This window comes from Pararge aegeria, chromosome Z (assembly GCF_905163445.1).
Source record: "Pararge aegeria chromosome Z, ilParAegt1.1, whole genome shotgun sequence".
Taxonomy (NCBI): domain Eukaryota; kingdom Metazoa; phylum Arthropoda; class Insecta; order Lepidoptera; family Nymphalidae; genus Pararge; species Pararge aegeria.
Window position 1 is genome coordinate 19,312,594 of NC_053208.1, and position 19,968 is coordinate 19,332,561.

Sequence of the window (19,968 nt, forward strand, 5' to 3'; positions counted from 1 at the left end):
ATTAATGAAACGAAAGGTTCCTAGTTGTTTTCTTATGTAATCTTTATAAACTGGACACTAAGCAGGACTGCTAGAGCTATTTTTAATAATAAAGCTTATTTGTAGTTTATATCCTCTTTGGAGTTCTGCATTGTTATTGATAAATTATGAAAAAAGTCCTTAGTTAACTAACCTGTAATCTGACGCCCTATCAACCGTCCCTGTGGTCATTGGTAATTTTGACAGTCGGAGGGAAATTTTTGGCACGTATTTATCAGGAACACAAAATTAACAATTTGGAAAATAAAATAGTGTAAAGAATAACAGGGCTAGCTACGAAATAGTGTTGTATTATATTTATGTTTTACTCATGAAAGCTGGTTGTGCCATCATTAGATGTAACAAGTGGTGGCTAATAATGATTGAAATGTGGCATACTTAGTTGTTAACAACACCCTTATCTAAATACAAGGGTGTCGTGTGCGATACACCACGGTCTTACTTTTGATGGGTATATCTAACAAATGGTATGAAAATGTCGATAACACAACACCCAGCCCATATAACTTAAATTGTAAACATTTTATAACGATTGAACATATTTTTATTGTACCTCGTTAAAACTATCCTAATTTGACGTTGCGCGGTTGATATTGTTAGCAAAAAGACTTTCGTACAATCTTCCAACGACCGTTTCTTTCCCTTCGGAAAAATTTAGAAAACCTTTCTTAGCGTTTAATCAGTTTATATTTGTATGTGAGTGTATCGTTGAAGTATGTACATAAATACCGCGTTCGCATATATAAATTAGTAGATACTTAGCATATTTAATTCATTATAATCTTTTCGTTGTTGCTGTGTATGGAATTATTACACACGCATGCTTTGTTTTTTCGGTGTGTGAGAGAAAAAGAATATTCTCACACATAGAAAAAGCGAAACTACGATATGTATAAAGTATAGTATCTGCCATATGTATAGAGTATTATAATACTTTGCACATACGTATATGGTGCTACGATGAAAATTGTAGTAGGTAGTAGAGCTTTCTATGACAACTATTGAGAAATACTACGGCCATGCTTATTTCTGCCGCTAAGCGTGATTGCTGTATTCCGGCCTGAAGGACGTGGTTTTTCGGTGTAATTAGGTTTAGGCACATGAAGCTTACACCCACGCCTAAGTTTCTTGGACTGAGGGTGGCACTAATGCAGGACATGTTTTTTACACGCCCTGCTAAATGTTAAGCTGTTTCTATGCGATAGTTTTCAACGTGCCTTTAAGTGTGCCATGTGCTTGGTCTGTTAATTATTTCTAAATAATGTAACTCGTTCTTACTTTATTTATCCATTCGGTGTTATCGAGGTGATAACATATTACCACTTCTTTTAATTTTCCATTAAGTGAAACTGTTGCTATTGAGAATGTCTTTTAATCTAACTGATTGAATAGGGAACGAATAATTATCAGCTTTATCTTTGAATTTCAGATTTTTGGAAGCAAAATCATGATATATGGATTATTCTTGACGTCTCTGATTTTAATGTTATGGGCGCCTTGTCTGAAAAGGGGTATGTGGGCTGAACCCGGTGTGGTGTTTGCTAAGGATCGAAAAAACAGAGTATTCCGTATAACACCTACAGGCCAGTGCTGTAGAACCAACAGAATATGAATGTGTTTATACCTACCTGCAAAGAAAACTAATTATGTAATTAAATATATATTTATTTAACCCAGCAATGTTTTTGGTTAATATGCTACGCTTGGAGTGTCTCTACGCGATCAGAATTGAGAAGATCCATAGTATATCCGCAGAGCCTGCCTATACAAAAAAAACATAACGAGGTCTGAAGCTAAAGTGGCAATTTCGGACGCAGTCTCCCATTGCCAACGACTTCAATTGTTCTTTTTATAGTAATAGTTAAAGGGCCAAGTAGATCGCCCAACTGGGTAAAACCGCCTTTAAACATAGCAACACTTCCCAGGCCAAGCGAAAAAGAATAAATCCTGCAAGTGTGTCCATCAACCTGAGTCGTATGTGTTAAGCCTCATATTCAAGTAATTAATACGATAACCAATGCTGCTTTGCGGCAGAAGTAAGCATGGCAATAGTACTTAGCCGGACAAGCTCTGTCACTACTACTAAATACTGTATGATACCGATTCCCATTAACCTTTACATACAAACTAACATCTGGCTGGTATTGACAATTCTTTAACAGAAAATACCTTACAAGTTTGGTACCAACCGGGACTCGACCCACATGATCCGTATTCAAACATGTTAACTACAAGACCAACTTTAATTAGCATTAACTTTTTTTGTTTGTTGAATAGGCTCCGAAAGCACTGCACGAATTTTAACCATTTCTTCATCAAAAGAAAGCTTAACTATTTCGATTCGAAGTAACATGGCTCTAATTCATTTTCAAAATTATTGGAGATTATACGCGAGCTTTGGTAAAGCTCGACCATACTTATAGGAAGATCTTCCTCCGAGCGGGTGATCGTGCTCGGGGACCGAGGTCCGGCCAATCATCTTTTGAAGTTGTAGATATCGTCAATTTTTGTCAACATTTCGTTAGCGATGCTTTGTGGCGCCATCTAGTTTGGTTATGCGGAAACCGCCAAAAGATTCCAATTAAAATTGCAATAATGTTACCGAAAGTAGCGAATTTTTGTTCTATCAAATTGCGCTGAGAAAACATGATTAAAGTAAATTTATTACCAAAAAAAAGTCTGCGAGGGAATTTATATATATATAACTATCAAAGTTAAGTCGCAATAGCAACTTTTGTGTTCTTAAATTTTATTTGATCGAGGGTAGTAACGTAATGGGTTACGTATCCAAATGAATAGTTTTAACATCAAGCATATTTATGGAGCAGTAAAATACTTTTTATTTCATTCAAATTGGACATTTAATTTAGAAGTTATCACCAACAGCCTATTATAGTCCACTGCTGGACCAAAGGCCTCTCCCAAAGGGAGGATTGCCCATAATCACCACGCTGGGCAGGCGGATTGGTGATTACAGTAGATGGTACTAGTGGCACAGAGTTAGCTGCTGCCCGCTCTCCGTAATATTCCCTTAGTCGCCTCGTACGTCAGCCACGGGGAGAAGAGGGTTGGTGACAACTGTATTCTGATAGAGCAGTAATCGCGAGTTGAAAATTTTTAGGGATTACACCTAAGCAATCTATCTAATTTCAATCTATATTCTTTCTTTACGTTTATTTATTTATTCAAACAACTTTATTGCATAACAAAGGAAACACACACAGGAACACTTACATTAACATAAATTAAATGCAAAAGGCGGCCTTATCACTAAAAGTGATTGACCTTAACTAACGGAATAAGGGAATGAGAGACGGGAAATCGTAATTCTATATATATTAAAAATATATATACATAAACATACATGTTTCTGTTTTTATTATATTTTGTATATGTTAATGTTGTGGTGTACAAATAAAGAGCTTAATAATAATAAGTTAATAATGTTGAGTCGACAGTTATAGTTCCAATCGTCGTTTCAGTCTATGGTTTTCTCGCAAAAAGCTTCCAACAACATCTTAAGAAGCTTTCGCTTGGTTGTTGGATCAAGGGTCGGATACAGAAGGCAGTAGTCCTTGAAACGGCGCGTATTGTGAGGAGGTTCCCCACTCTGGAGCCCTGACCGCCGGTTGCTTTGGCATTCAAAAGCCCCGCAAGCGGAGGGTGGATTTTTTTTCTTATAAATTTTTAATAGTGTTTTTTGTTTTTGTAAGCATTGTTAAGAATAAATTAAATGAAAATCAATAAATGATAGAATAAAAAAAAAACTTAATTTAACGGCTACTATTAGGTAGTTGTTAGTGATGAAAGCTAAAACCGACTTACACTAAATTATCCAAAGTGGGTCCTATTCCTTTACTGACTCCAGTTAATGTTCCTCAAGCGCAAGCGCAATCGACTATTTTTTGCGGCTGGTACTGCCCGCATATAAATAAAATAAAATTAAATATACTACGACAATACACACGTCGCCATCTAGCCACAGCTAAGCTAAGCTAAGCGTAGCTTGTGTTATGGTTACTATGACTGATGAATATTTTTATGAATAATATACATAAATACTTATAATATACAGATGAAAATCTTGACACTAAAAAACATTTACGATCATTACACAAACATTTTCCACTTGTGGGAATCGAACCCACGACCTTGGACTCAGAAAGCAGGGTCCCTGCCCACTGCGCCAGTCGGCCGTCAAATATGTGTAAATGTTCCTACGGGGTGCTTTAAATCAAAAACGAACGAAGAACGAAGTCCCTGGCAACAGCTTATAATAATAATTAATAATTCTTTATTTTCAGGCAATAGACCCATAGAAAAATAGATTGTATTGTAAGTGTCGTCAATAGGAATTCAATACATTGAGTGGATTAGAAACGATCAAACCTCTGCACACACGCATACTGCCGGGCACACTAAGACTTCTCCCCTAGGACAGATGGTTGAAGGGTATAGGCCCATCAAGCCTCTGTAATGCGGGTTAGTGGGCTGTGACTATTTTAATAAGTTAGTGATAATAATCGGGACCGATGGTTTAATCTCCTCTCTCAGGCACGTGGGTTGATTTTCTAACATCAGGCTGGTATTGACAATTCTTTAACAGAAAATCCTAATACCTTAAAAGTTAGGTCCCATCCGGGATTCGCACCCGGGACCTCATGATCCGTATTTAAACATGCTAACTACTAAACCAACGAGGCAAGTTTTTGCAAAAGAAACTTTAAATAAAAAACTATTGCATTTTTCCACAATTTTTTTATTCCACATCAATCAATAACACATAATATTTTTATGAACATTGAATTACACCAACACATCGATAACATACATTTAGATATAGGAAATAACCAACTTAACATTATTTGAGTAAATTTCTTAATTTAAGTATAAATCTGTAAATAACTTTTCAATTTAAATGAACTATAATAGGTTTTTTATCATGACAATGTATCTGAACTATTCAAATAAATAGGTATTCTCAAAACAATTTTTTTTTTATTCCACATCAATCAATAACACATAATATTTTTATGAACATTTAATTACACCAACACATCGATAACATACATTTAGATATAGGAAATAACCAACTTAATATTATTTGAGTAAATTTCTTAATTTAAGATTAAATCTGTAAATAACTTTTCAATTTAAATGAACTATAATAGGTTTTTTATCATAACAATTTATCTGAACTATTCAAATATATAGGTATTCTCAAAAAAAATTTTTTTTTATTCCACATCAATCAATAACACATAATATTTTTATGAACATTTAATTACACCAACACATCGATAACATACATTTAGATATAGGAAATAACCAATTTAACATTATTTAAGTAAATTTCTTAATTTAAGATTAAATCTGTAAATAACTTTTCAATTTAAATGAACTATAATAGGTTTTTTATCATAACAATGTATCTGAACTATTCAAATAAATAGGTATTCTCAAAACAATTTTTTTTTATTCCACATCAATCAATAACACATAATATTTTTATGAACATTTAATTACACCAACACATCGATAACATACATTTAGATATAGGAAATAACCAACTTAATATTATTTGAGTAAATTTCTTAATTTAAGATTAAATCTGTAAATAACTTTTCAATTTAAATGAACTATAATAGGTTTTTTATCATAACAATGTATCTGAACTATTCAAATATATAGGTATTCTCAAAACAAGTGTACAAAAAAGTTTTTTTTTACCATAAATTATAAGTACAAATACATACATACTTTATTAGTACATATACATACATTCCGTCAAACTGTAAGATTGTTGACAGGATCAGATCTCATATAATACAAATATATTATATTAAATTATTCAATTAAATTATATGGCCAATGACATTTCTATGATTGTTTAGAACTACGTTTAGAGTCATCTACAGATTCCTGACATAAACGTGACGTTAACGATTGAACAGAATCGATTCTAATACAGAAATATATTTTAATATTTTCATATTATGGCGTATTGCCAGCGTATACTTTAATTACGAGAGATGCTACGGATAGTGCATTCTTTCGGTCCTATTTTCTAATAAAACCAAAGAATACTACGATGAAAGTTTCCCAAATCTTATTTACTGACCATAAAATGCAATGTGCTTAGAATATAAGAGTTGAAAGCACGTTAATATTATTTAGTATTCATACGATTAAAGTTCTACTTTTAGCTTATATTTAAATAGACACGGAAAGATTCTGTTTTGAAATAGGTAATATTGACTTAATTCCTATCTTAAAATGTCCAACAGAAAAGCTGTTATTAATCATATCAGATAACAACACTCAGGTAGCTTATCAGTATTGGGACTTCTAAGTTGACAGACTGTGTTGTCTAGACGTAAGAATATGTAATGGCTAACATGGCCTTATTAAATGTATTTATCATCACAGATACAAATTAAAAAGGAAGCCCAGACGTTTCCCACAAATTAATTGTAAGTTAAGTAGTAAGTAAATTTATAAAGAAAATAAAATTTTTAGAGTATACAATAATTAATAATCTTTTGGCCTAGAACACGCGACCTACACTCAACGTAGCAATGAGTGAGGTAACCAATGGTATTATATAGGTCTATATTTTAACAAATTATTCTACTAACATTATTATATTTCTACAAATTTCTTCAATTTGATTAAAATTTAAAATGGAGATACATGAAATCCTAGATTAACACGTAGGCCTAGCCCTCTAAAGTAAAAAAGCAGATGAAGCCACGACCAACAGCCTTTATAATCTACATATCAATTATGTAAATTCAGACTAAAACTTTATATTCCAAAAAAGTCCACTCGATCACGTCATTTCACTTCAAAGTTGGCAACAAATATGGAGACAAAAATTGCCTTAACTATCAGACTGAAAAAAAATTATTTACCGACCAATACCCATTCTGCCATCATTATTTAATAAAAGAATATTTTTATAAGATTAGATAAACATTTAAGATAGTATAGTTTGCTTTAATGTATTTATCATCACAGATATAAATCAAAAAGTAAGACCTGACGTTCTCCACAAAATAATTGTTAGAAATTTATAGAGAAAATTTAATTTTAAAGAGGGAACGATAATTTATAATCGTTTGGCCTACAATACGCGACTTGCACTCAACATAGAAATGAGTGAGTTAAACAACGTTATTAGATAGGTCTATATTTTAACAAATTATTCTACTAACATTATTATATTTCTACTAATTTCATCAATTTGATTAAAATTTAAAATGGAGATACATGAAATCCTAGATTAACACGTAGGCCTAGCCCGGTAAAATAAAAAAGCAGATGAAGCCACGAGCAACAGCCTTTATAATCTACATATAAATTATCTAAATTCAGACAAACTATAAATTCCAAAAAAATCCACTCGATCACGTCATGTCGGCATTCCTTAACCAACTGCATCACTACTGATCTGATTAATGGATTTGGCTAAGGTATTTGAAACTATATCGTTATTAAATATATTACCTCTTAATAAGCCTTGGTCACTGAGGCCTCCTTCTTAAACGAATATTTATCAGATCGATATCATTGCGTTAGGCTAAGATTGTAATGTAGTCGTGATGAGATGGTATACTCATGGAGTACCGCAAAGCAGGATACTGAGATCGACCTACAATACTAAGCCATAAAAATTATTATACGGCTAAGCCTATAATAATATTCCCTGGCATATTGTTAAAAGATCACAAGGTTCTTTCAATACTGCGACTTCTTAATCGTCGTCGATGTGTACCACTTTAAATGATCCTCATGGCTGTCGTTCAATCCCATAAGTAATATAATTTCCGGTGGCCAACTCGTATGGACCATTCCATCTGGTGCGCAAATTTGGAGATTTTAAGCACATAGTATCCTCGTCGAATATAGGATGCAAAAAGTTGTTACTGAGACGCTGCAAGACTTACTTTCTGGTGAGTTGAACCCTATCGGTATGAGGGTCCGTGAGTGCGGAATGGCTGGTATTCTTTCGATGCTCGCGTTGCGGGATTTTCTCGCAGGCTGAGTGGCATGTGCGCTTAGTGGAGAATGTTTCGGGGTGACGATACTTTCTTGGCTAGAAATTTCTGCGCTGCACGGAGTTCTCGCGGAACTCGCTGCGATCCTGTCCCGATGATGAAGACGCGAATTTTGAGACGATTTGTGAAGAATCCGACGAAGCGGCGAGTGGACCCTTCGGCGTTCGGTCGGAACCCTTATATTAATACTGGCGGCTGCGTTGCGATAAATAAACATAACAAAGCTATCCGTTGGTCGTCAGCGGTCGGGTACACGTTCAAACTCCAATCCTGGATTGATAAAACATTACAATTACATTTTCTTCTATAGAACTGACAACTAAAATGAGCTCGGATTAGGGGAAAAATATACCTAAGTATAATTTTTTCCCTAGTTTCGTGCTTGATAATAGATACCTGTATATTTGTAGTATTATATTTTTATACAGAATAAATGTTTTGCAGTAAAAATTTAAGATTAATTTATTTATTTAAATAAGAAGCTATCCGAGCAGTATCTATTTATTATTCCAAATTTCAAACAGTTTTCAGAAACTGTTTGTAAAGTCATATTTCAGAATATGACTTTGTGAAAGATGGACATAGTTGTATTATAATATCTAAGGGCTCATTTTACGGAATTACACTAAATACGAGTAGGTTCGCTTTGATAACCTCCGTTTTTTTTTAATGGGACTTAAAATAAAAACACATATTTACCTGCGCCTTGGTTGGTAACGTTTGATGGCTTTTTAATGTTCCCTGCTCGGACCGGGCTGTGGACTGCCTCCTCTCTCAGCCTGAGAACAGAACATTCGGCATGTAAGCTTGCAGAGTGCTTATTTGACGTGAGTGCTTTTATTGCGAGCAAGTGTAGGATTCTCAGATTATTTATTTAAGTATCAAATACCCTTAGTTACATTATTAGCCCGAAGTACGGGTTCTCACGACTACGAGTTAATTTTATAATGTATAGTAATCGTATTTAGAAACTCAGGCACAGTACTTAACTACAAAAAGTAAAGAAGGCTACATAAAAGAAACTCATTTTCGATTAATTTGTATTAAGAACATTGTATATGTAAAAGCGTGGATGCTTTTTAGATATTCCAATAATGACTGTACTGTAACCAATATCTGTCATTAAAATATTATAACAATTGACATTAAACCTCCCACGTTTTCCTGTTGCTGTCCTTGGTCGCCGTTTAACAGGCTCTTTCTTAAGACATTTTTTTAAGCGCATACTCGGCCCAGAGCTACTACTGCGTATCGGATTTATTTAATTGCTTATCCTGAAGAGCCTGATCCTATCCGATCCGGAGCCATTATGAGAACAAAATTTTAATTAAAATTGTATTACATCCGCCCTGGATTCGAACGGGTTAGAGGTTAGATACTAATGTGGGGTAGTTTAGACTGAATTTATTAATCAGTCAGTACAATTCCGTAGTTATCATCATTACACTCATTACCGGCCCTCTTCAGGCCACGGGTCTCCTCCCACAAGGAGAAGGCCCAGTGCGGATTTGTGGACTTCATACACCTTTGAGAACGTTAAAGAGAATTCTCAGGCATGCAGGTTTTCCTTCACCGTTGAAGCAAGTGATATTTCAATTGCTAAAAACGCACGTAACTTAAAAAAAATAGAGGTGTGTGCCGGGGTTCGAACTCGCCTCCTCGAAAGTTAAGTCCAAGTCGTACCCACTGAGCTATCATCGCTTCAGATCAAATCCGTATCCCTGCCCCTACTTCCCTACTTCCCTACTTATATTATAAATGTCAATGTAAGTTTGTTTGTTACGCTTTCACGCAAAAACTACTCAACCGATCCTCATGAAACTTTGTACACATATTCTTGGAAGTGTTAGAAGTAATATAGGATACTTTTTATCCCGACCTTAACTCCGTTCCTTTGGGAGAGGGGATTAAAGTGTTTGACAATTTTACACCATAACTCCGACAAATTATAACCGATTTAAATAATTATTTTTGTACTATAGAGAATAATAATATGTGTTTAATTTTGCCCAAACTATGGTTGGAGATAGGGGACATAACTCCTCAGTGGACAGCAGCAAACCCCTCATTTAAGGCTTAGCGATACTGAATGCTTTAAATTTAATGCCACATCAAAAAACAAAATCAAACGCAGACGAAGTCGCGGGCAACAGCTAGTATAATAATAAATAATATGTAATATTTGTAATGTTGTTGTGCGCTTGGCACAAAAATATGTCTATTACGACATCACGTTACAAATCCAGTAATTTATTTGCTCTACTCTCCATAATATGTATGTTAACTGTATATAAACCTTCCTCGTGATCCAATCTATCTATTTCTGAAAACTCCATTATCTCTGATCTGATCTGAGATCTGTTGGGCAGTTTAAAATATTTAAGCGTCAAAACAGCCGGAGTGACTTTGTTTTATACTATGTAAAGAAGATACAGGTTCTATGAGTCAAATTAAATAGATACAATTTTATTCTTACCTTTTCCTGATGGCCGGTAGACAGCGTATCTCCTGTTTTACCAATGGATAGTCTTCTTTTACGATCCATTTCACTGAGTGTTATGTCTGGGTAGGAGAAAGTTTCAATACGTGCCGAGGATCTGAAGAAAAATGTAAATTCAGCATCATTGCAGTTAAGGATATATGTGCAACGGTACATGATTTTAATGATCTTGCTTTAAAAGAGTACGTTGTACGGGATATGCTCACAAAAGCAGAGGCATCCAGCTCGATGGTTCGATGAACTTAGGCCGGCCTCGCACAGCCGGAATGTCTATTTGAATTCATAATTTGTATTCATATTATTAATTAAGAAAGGCTGGAATTCCATAAAATGTCAGTATGCTTAACACACATTCACACATTTTCTGATTATGAATTTCCCAGATCAATCTGTAACAATGGTAATGTCGAGCGTTCTGAAGTATTCCCTTACATTTAAAAAGAGCGGCTGAAATAGCGGTATCAGATTATGAATTAGGTATTTATTATGTAAAGCTAAGAAAGAGCATTGCGATAAGTATTAATTCCGTTCCCATAAAGACGTTTGCCTGCGTCGGGAGTCACGAGTCTACTGATCAAATTGTATTTTTAAGATATGTGTGAGGCAAGGTGCCGCAATTTAAGATTACGAGTTCATGGAGACGGTCCAGCTATGTGAGGCTAACATTATAAAGGTCGCGTGAAGTGGCTGGATGAGGAAGGCGAGGGAGTGTGGGTGGTGGCGCGCTCTAGGCTTAACCACCTTGAAGACCTCACTTACTTCGGTGTACTGGGCGAGACAGTGAGGTTGGGTATGCTGTACATGAGTGTAGCAACAGAGTGATACATCTGAACCCTTCCCGCTTCCAGATGACCGGTGTCCTACGAAAGAGAAAAACCATAATTATCAGCGCAAGTTTTACATATTGCTGACGTTGAAATGGGAATGGCAGAGCAAAAATATCAAAGATACTTACAGTCTCGCGGGTCGCACTGCTGCCGGCCACACTGCCGCCGATCTGACCGTTTTGGGCATCACTGCCGCTGGCTTCATCATCACCGGCCTCACCCCCACTGCCCTGGACCTCAGCCTCTTCCACTGCTATTGATACAGCCGACAGCCGATCTGAATAGGAATACAAACTATTAGAAATTGGAGTATTATTTTGGCCACCATCTACGAAATAAGTTGAAATTGTAATTCTGGCCAAATAAGAGAGCAGTGACCGGTAAAAGTAGTGTGAAAATCCATATTTGCCGCGGCGTACTAATAAATTACACAGTAAACTCATGTTACTGTTACATATAACTTTTGTGTAATTTGAAAATGGGACGATCTGTTACTCCAAAAAGGGCAACCATGGAAGTTACTAACCAATCTTTTTTTTTAATTGTCGAAGGGGCTTACAAACAACGCGGGAATAGTATTATTGTCGTTCTTTGTTCGTAATTTATTTTGAAAAGTAATTTTATATGAAAAATTCAAAACAATATGCTTAACCACAACTAGGCATTAATTCGCTTACTTATAGAAAAGTCCTGTTATAGTATTAAGGACTACGTCAACGATAAAAATGCTTGGGTGTAAATTATTGCTCTAACCAGGTTGCTTCTTTAATAGTTTTAAGTGACAATGTCAGATGGTGATAACAAAAAAACAACCAGCTAAGTTTATTGTGGGCTTCTTCTTAGACCAGGGCGCGTTTAGAACCCTCGTAGCTTTAGTTTTAAGTTGACGAATTTAGTTATCGTCATCAACTCACTTCTATGTTATATTTTGCATGTAATGTACGCATCAAAAGTGCCATATATGTGCCTATTTGAATACAGAAATATTTGACTTTGACTTTGACTTATGTGTTTATGGATTTACGTGTTCGTTCATCAATGCCTCTTATGCTGGCCGTTTTAGTAATGTACTGTTATGAAACGGGCTATATCGTCTTCATAAAACAAAGTTTCCTTATTTATTTTAAGGTTTTAAATCGGTTTCCATTCAGATTTTACAATTATAAAAATTACTTATGCCCGCTCAGTAAAGACGGACAAGGCCATGCATAAGTATGTAGCCATAGTCAAAGAAGATTCCTAGGCATAAATTTACCTTTCACGAATCGATTTTTAATAGGCAACTCATATAATCTAAATTGTCTATAGTTATTGCCACAAGGTGTGGTATTAAGTATCATATTTGTCATTTTTCGTATAGATAAAAACAAACCGAATATCGGTGTCGTAGTTAGACATCACATAAGAAATCGTGAAACATTTTCTTTCTCTAGGAATGACCCTCATCACTAGGCATCCAATTAAGGCGACTCCTAGGTTTAGTGAAAACGGGCATAAGAGTCGTAAAAATTGAATTCGTAAGCATTTTGTGCGTACCTATCAAAAAAAACTCCAAAAATTATTTTATCGCAAAATGCTGTCTGTCTAATAGTAAATACTGAGCCGCAAAATTGTTACAGAAATAAAAGTGATTGCAAATACGAATAAAAATTGTTTGAAAAAAAGGGGGTGTTCCACCACTAGTGCACATTGGGCGAAGAAAAGTACCACGATGGCCAAGCGTAGGGCTTCACACGCCTTTGAGAACATTATCGATAGCCTCTACAAAAGTTGGAAGTACGTGCTGGGGTGCGAACTTGGCCCCTCAAAAGTGAAACCAAAATCCTAACCCCTATCATAGCTTTATTTTGTTACTAGCTGTTGCCCGCGACTTCGTCCGCTTTTGTTTTTTTTTTTTTCGAAAGACATGTGCCTCATAAAGGAGCGTTTATGTAAAAAAAGGTTACTACACCGTAGAGGATTGTATAAATGACAGGAACGCTTGGATGGCCGCTCTTTTTAAAACACATTTTTAAATTGAAAAGTACCTACCTAGTTGGTATTTCTAAAAATGTTTTAATAGCTAGATTTAAATTATAATTATTATTATTTGTGTATAATTTACTCGGTAATTTATTTTAATAATTATAAACTTTGGTCATGTATTATTTTTGTAACATCGTAAAATTGTTTTTTAAACTTAATTTACAAATGGTTGAACCAATTGATGTCTCTCTCTCTCTCTCTACGTCGTGTTCCTCATTGCTGAGGGTCGTGACCCCTTCCACTTACAACTTTTTAGACGATTTTGTGCCATTTGACTCGGCTTTGAGCAATGTTTAAAGCCGTATGCACTTTGGTGTCGAGAGCAGTGCGGATTTGATCCGACCAACGAATCGGGCTACGTCCTCGAGGTCTCTTTCCTTCCACTTTGCCAGTGACCACTATCTTTTCAAGATTGTCTCCATCTCTTCTGGCAATGTGACCGAGGTACTCGAGAATCCTCTTAAGACAGGTAGTTGATAGCCTTCTTGTAATTTTAAGCTGTCTCAAAATCGATGCGTTGGTCCTGTGTGCCGTCCACGGGATTCGCAACATTCTCCTCCAGCTCCAAATCTCAAAAGCGTGATTTGATTTGAAAAATGTGGCAGCACTTTATGTATTTAGGAAAGCTAAACTTGGTCTAAAATCGTCAAACACTTTCGTCCCCTCTCCCAAGAGAACTGAGCTTAATTTCGGGATAAAAAAGCATCCTATATTACTTCTAATACCTACAGGAATATGTGTACAAAGTTTCGTGATGATCGGTTTAGTAGTTTTTGCATGAAAGCGTAACAAACAAACTTACATTTTCATTTATAATATTATTAGGGATTTTCGTTTATGAATAATTTCAAAAGGCAAATAACTATACATAAATATTATCTAAGTAATACCTACTAAAAAAGCTAAAATCCACAAATCTGTCTTGCAAATTGACTGTTTTTTTATAAGATTTTTGTGCCTTTTGGAGTAGAGACTTTGGGACCGTGGGGTCCGGAGGATCTTTTTAAACAATTATAAAAAAGGGTTATCGAGTCTACCGGTGATCCTAGATCGGGCACCTAGGCCAAAGAATTAGTTTGGCCATCCAAAGGGGCAATGCTGCCAGTATCTTAGGAACTGTGTCTCGCTGCGGTGGTTTCGAAGACGTTTTAGATTTTATTTAGTTTTACATAGTTTATTTTAGGTTATATTTATAAAAGAAATATGTAAATAAATAAATGAACTAAATATGATTTTTATAAGAGCTCTAAAGAAAAATTTAACATACAATTAGTTGAATAGGTACGAACCTATGTACTTACCATCAGATGACGTCGTTGGTAAACGTAAAAATGAGATTCCGCATTGCGAATTCGGTTCCTCCATGTCAGGGCTGTAAATTTAAGAGGAATACAAAATTGATTGCTATCCTAAGATTTTTCGTTCTTTAATGTTCGTGCTAAAACATAACTCGTAATTGTAAATAATCAGCTTATGAGGTCTAAAATATATTTTCATTTAAGAAAATACGTTAAGTTGCAAAAACCCCTTTGTGCGTTAAAAAAAGAATATGTATTACCGGGATGAATTCATATCGATGTAAAATACGATGATAAAACGTAAGCTTACAGAAAAATCCTATTATAACATTAAGGATTATTTAAACGATAAAAAAGCTTGGGTGTGAATTGCTCTAGCTTCATAGCTTAATTTAAATTTACTGGAAGATGGTGATAACAAAAAAATAAATTTACCCGGCTAAGTTTGTTGTGGGCTCTTCTTAGACCAGGGCGCGTTTGGAACCCTCGTAGCTTTAGATTTAAGTTGGCGAACGAAGTTATCACCATCCCGTTACAATTATGTAAACAATTATGTATGAACGCTTCATAAGTGCCTGTGATAGGCCTACATAAATAAAGAAATTTTGAATATGAATTTGAATTTTGAATAAGGTCCACGTAACGAGCAAGTGTGCGAGTAAGCGATGAAAGTGTTTTTTTTATTATTGCCTGGGTGTACTGATTTTTGTAAGGATTAAAATTTTATGTATAATTATGACGAATGAAACTCACCCGTTATTTTGAAATAAACTCACTATAAATTCTATTATAGTGGGTTATTCCCGGACCTTTTTTAAATCGTCTAGAGATCAATATGTTACTTTTGTGGTTTGACGAATTATTTTGTGAAAGAATTATTAAAATAGATTCACTAGTTTCAGAGTTTATCAAGGGTAGAAACCGATCTATACCCTTTATAATATTAAGTATTACTGTTTCACGCGGTTTCACCACGGGTCGCAGTCTTGGTTTAACTAATCGAACAATTAAATTTAAATCTCGTGGAATCTATAACAATTGAGTGATACTATGAAAACAATTACACGAGTCAAAATTTTACCTAGACCTAAAAGTATTTAAATTCCAATTCTAAGTCGTAGTCAGACGAGAAAAATATATACCTATATAGCATGGAATACTTTGCTTTTATATTTAGAAGAACGATTGAACGCTATTTTTCAAAATATGTGTTTTTAATTTTTATCAATACTATAAACATTTGTATGCACAGTCTTAACGTTAAAACCCAACTGTGATCGCGTGGTGTATTTAAAATAATTAAAATTTATAAAAATATTAAAATGAGTATTTTTACTATAACTATTATAAAATTTAACTTGATACCAAAAAAAGGTATTTTCTTTTCGTTTTTGTTTATAATTAACCAGAAAATCATAAAATAAACTTTAGGACGAAGAAAAAAATTTTTTGCGTACTGTTATAGTTTAAATCTTACCTAACATCGGTATCTTCTTCCGATTTTGGTAGGTTAAAGTACCATGCTGGAATTGTCCTATGGACAATTATGTGATTCCGTTGGTGCAGACGAGGCAACCTGGCAGCAACGCCAATAACAACTGCAAATAGTAATATTGGATAGAAGCAGGCGTTACTTTGCGGAAATCCATAATATATTATGAAAATTAAGCTTAATTTGCTATACTCCGCGAACAGCAGGAGAATCTGTATGGTGTAATTTATAATTTCTTCAATTCTTATACTCCACACCAAACAGATCTTCGGCAATATAGTAACTTGTAATTAGGTGGTAGTTAAAAAAGTTAGTCTTTCCGTTTTTACAAAAAACATAGTCACCCCGGCGTAATACTAGTGCAGCGGCGCGGATTACGTCGTTTATTATAAATAATCCCGCGGTGTAGATATCTCCCCTCCGAGTTTTATTTATTCATAAAAAACTTAATCCGTTTTTACTAAAACTCATTCAATCGACTGGTTCGAGCAATGTAGGTACCCTCTACGCACGTTTCGCTCCGAAACCGGAGCATCTTCAGGAGATGTTGACTTTACAATGAATAATTGTTAGCTTAACAATTATTAGCTTAATTTTCATAAAGCAAATAGAAATATTAATCATTCAATAAATCAAGTCATTTATTTCAGAAAATTGGATTACATCAGATCCTATTTTATGCATAACTATTTAGACACGTTTCGACTAACGGCTAGCATTATATGTATAGAATAGATTTCTTATATACAAATCTATTCTATGCCTATAATAAAATTCTAGGCTAGCCGTGTTAAATTCAAAATTTAAGCTAAGGAAAAAGGATACAATTACTTTCACGTTAACAATTGGGATTATCAGTAGTTATCTAAACTCCATTCTTGATTATATGGTTTGCTGCAGGCTGTATCAACTGGGTACATTTTACTCCACCAATCTCACGGAGCACGGACCCTAAAAGCTTTAGAGAATGACCGGTGAAAGCTCTAAATAGCTAGGGAGACGTTATAGATAATCAATAGAACGTAAAAATGCAATTTGTGAAAGTTTCGTATCTTTGTCGGTGTGTCTATTTGTCTGTATTTCTGTTTCTTTGTGCGGATAGCACCCAAAAGTACTTAACGGAATTTTAATGCAATATGGTACATTTATAGTTGATGCTTCGGATTGGATTATAAAATAATTTCATCCCGAAAAACATGACGGTCCGCTCGGGATATTCGATGATATTTTTGTCGATTATACTTTAGAAGTCCGCCTCACCTAAAGCGTTTTTCACGATTCTTCTTTACCAGCAAGGTTGTATTATTAGTTTAATTTTTTTAAGATGTGGTCAATATTATTGTTGGTAGAGGACACCACTTAAAACAAAACATTATAATACCGGGTATGAAAAGTAACATATTTATTTTCCCATATATACGAATTTAAAACATTCTAAGTGTTTACTTATGGCAACCATATTGAGGATTGAAGACCGACACGCGCATAGTACCTACGCTACGCGACGCGTACTTCATAAAGTGACAGAAGTCACACTTGTCATGGAGTTAGTTGAAAGGACGGAGAGTACCAACATAGGCTTATCACATTTATCCCCGGAAGAAAAACGCGGGCAACAGTTATTTAAAAAGTAAAACATACCTTCTGAGGTGGCATCTGATATATATTTACGTGGGTCATACTCTTTACCCCCGTAGCTTTCGTGAATGATGGCTGCCATTCTTATTTTGGCCTCGCGTTCAATGAATGTCTCCTCTGCATCATCTCTGGCCTGCAAATATTAATAATAATAGTAATAATTTGGCGCATAAGGACCCATTTGTAAATAAACACTAAACCTATCAACTTATCCTATTTTAGTACACCTACTGTCGATGTTATTAAAGGAAAGAAAAATAAATCAAAAATTGAAACAAGTACAACCAAGTAATTTCAGTTCGGAACCAGAACTGAGATAGATTTCTGCAGGATGGGTGAATCTAATCTTCCCGCTAACATTATCAATCAGGATAATCTTAGAGTCACCCACAGGCCTCCCGTGTGGTCTGCAGAAGGTTTGACTCTCTGAAGTTAAAGCTCAAATTCCTCCAGACCTAGGTTTATTAAATTAAATCCATGTGTGATAGCTTCGCAGTTAACGTCGCAAACATGTTTATCTCTCCCAACCACACGGCCCTTTTTGCGTCTTTTTTAGAAACTTTAATGCCCGTTTTCACTAAACCTAGGAAGCGCTTAAATCGGATACCTGATACCATGATTTAGGTGATGCGAAGAGAAAAGTAACGTTTCAACAACTCTTAGATGAAGACTAACTACGCTCGGTATACAAGCTACGACATCGATTCGGCGGTGCGTAATGTTTAGGGAACTCTTAAACTGACTTTGGTGTTTTTTAATATCCTTATATCATACGAAACTGAAAAATATGATAACACAACCAGACATTGTCGCAAGAACCATAGACGATAGAAGATAGGACGATAGAAGAACGATAGAAGATAGGTTGTATAAGTTGCCTAGTGAAAATCGATTGGTGAAAGGTATTTATACCTTTGTATGCTTTTTATTATTGTATGCTACGAATTATCTTTGATTACTTACTTAGGCATTGCTTATTTTCGTCGTTAGTGAAAACGGGCAAAAGTCACAGTTGCGGCAACAGAAAACAGAAAGATTCCCACTATGTCACTACACATACCTAGTCTTTGTCTTGCAAAGTAGAAATGTATTCTTATATTATAATCTTATTCCTCACTAACATTGTTTACTTCATTTAATTCTCACAGGGTAGGACACGGTCATTTGGTTAGTAAATGATTTAACGTTTCACTCTTTTTGTAAACGCATCATTATACTTAATACAAATTCTTAGTAAGTATTGTTTCGTGTTAGTTAAAAGGTTTTTTTTTAACTTCTTTGCAAGCTGAAATTATCAATCGAAAACAGTGCCTACTTCATTTAAAAAAAAGTAAACTAGGAAAGTAGCTTGTATAACATGCTAGCAATGTTTAACATTGTAAACTGTTCCAATAACGTTTTATCTTAATTTAGTCTATGGCTATTATCCGCAAATACTTACTCTTATTTGTAAAAAGTCAACCATACGGTTAATTTCCGCCTGTGATACAACTTTTCGTGGATTAACAGCGGCCCAAATCAATAATTCGTAGCAGAGTTTAGCCTCCTTCATCTTGTTTTCCCATATCTGTAAACAATGAATAGTATTGTGAAACTGATAATAAAATAAATTCTACGTAGAAGAATGTATTAAAAACAATCCGCTCACAAGAACGCAAATAATTATAAACTGACCAATAGCTAAGCATCATCATCATCGTCATCAAATCAACCGATTGACGTCCACTGCTGGACATAGGTCTTTTGTACGGCGTTCCAAACTGCACGATTCTGCTTGTATCCGGTGGCTTCCCGCGACCCGCTTTATGTCGTCTGTGCACCTGGTTGGGGGTCGACCAACGCTGCGTTAACCGGTGCGGGATTGCCACTCCAACAAGCTTAGCATGGTCGGGTACAATTAGTAAATAATTGCATACCTTTAATGTGTCTCTGTTTGGGTCTGCATCTTTAGCTGATTCTGTCAGCACAAAACATGTAGAAGATGAACCTAAGTCATCTACATACATATAATTAAGTGCTGTCATAGTATTCTTGGTAATTTTGGGCATCTGCAGCAATTTATCGATCATGTAAATAGGCCTAGAACAAA

The 19,968-nt window shown here is 35.0% G+C and overlaps 1 protein-coding gene and 1 long non-coding RNA gene across 2 annotated transcripts in view; one reads left to right on the plus strand and one right to left on the minus strand.

The window, feature by feature from the left end:
* The first annotated feature begins 243 nt into the window (after positions 1-243).
* LOC120636575 lies at positions 244-1,715 on the plus strand. The gene is made up of 2 exons (XR_005659383.1): positions 244-506; positions 1,469-1,715. It is a non-coding gene; the product is annotated as an uncharacterized LOC120636575 (long non-coding RNA).
* Positions 1,716-7,254: 5,539 nt separating this feature from the next.
* The window catches only part of LOC120636643, an 80,383-nt gene continuing 67,669 nt past the window's right edge, over positions 7,255-19,968 (minus strand). The window contains exons 13-22 of the mRNA XM_039908207.1: positions 19,796-19,958; positions 19,321-19,446; positions 17,883-18,012; positions 16,227-16,347; positions 14,753-14,823; positions 11,555-11,703; positions 11,359-11,459; positions 10,576-10,696; positions 8,799-8,878; positions 7,255-8,369 (exon numbers count right to left, since the gene is read on the minus strand). Coding sequence (XP_039764141.1) covers positions 8,831-8,878; positions 10,576-10,696; positions 11,359-11,459; positions 11,555-11,703; positions 14,753-14,823; positions 16,227-16,347; positions 17,883-18,012; positions 19,321-19,446; positions 19,796-19,958 — 1,030 coding nt within the window. The 3' untranslated portion in view covers positions 7,255-8,369; positions 8,799-8,830. The remainder of the gene's footprint in view (positions 8,370-8,798; positions 8,879-10,575; positions 10,697-11,358; positions 11,460-11,554; positions 11,704-14,752; positions 14,824-16,226; positions 16,348-17,882; positions 18,013-19,320; positions 19,447-19,795; positions 19,959-19,968) is intronic.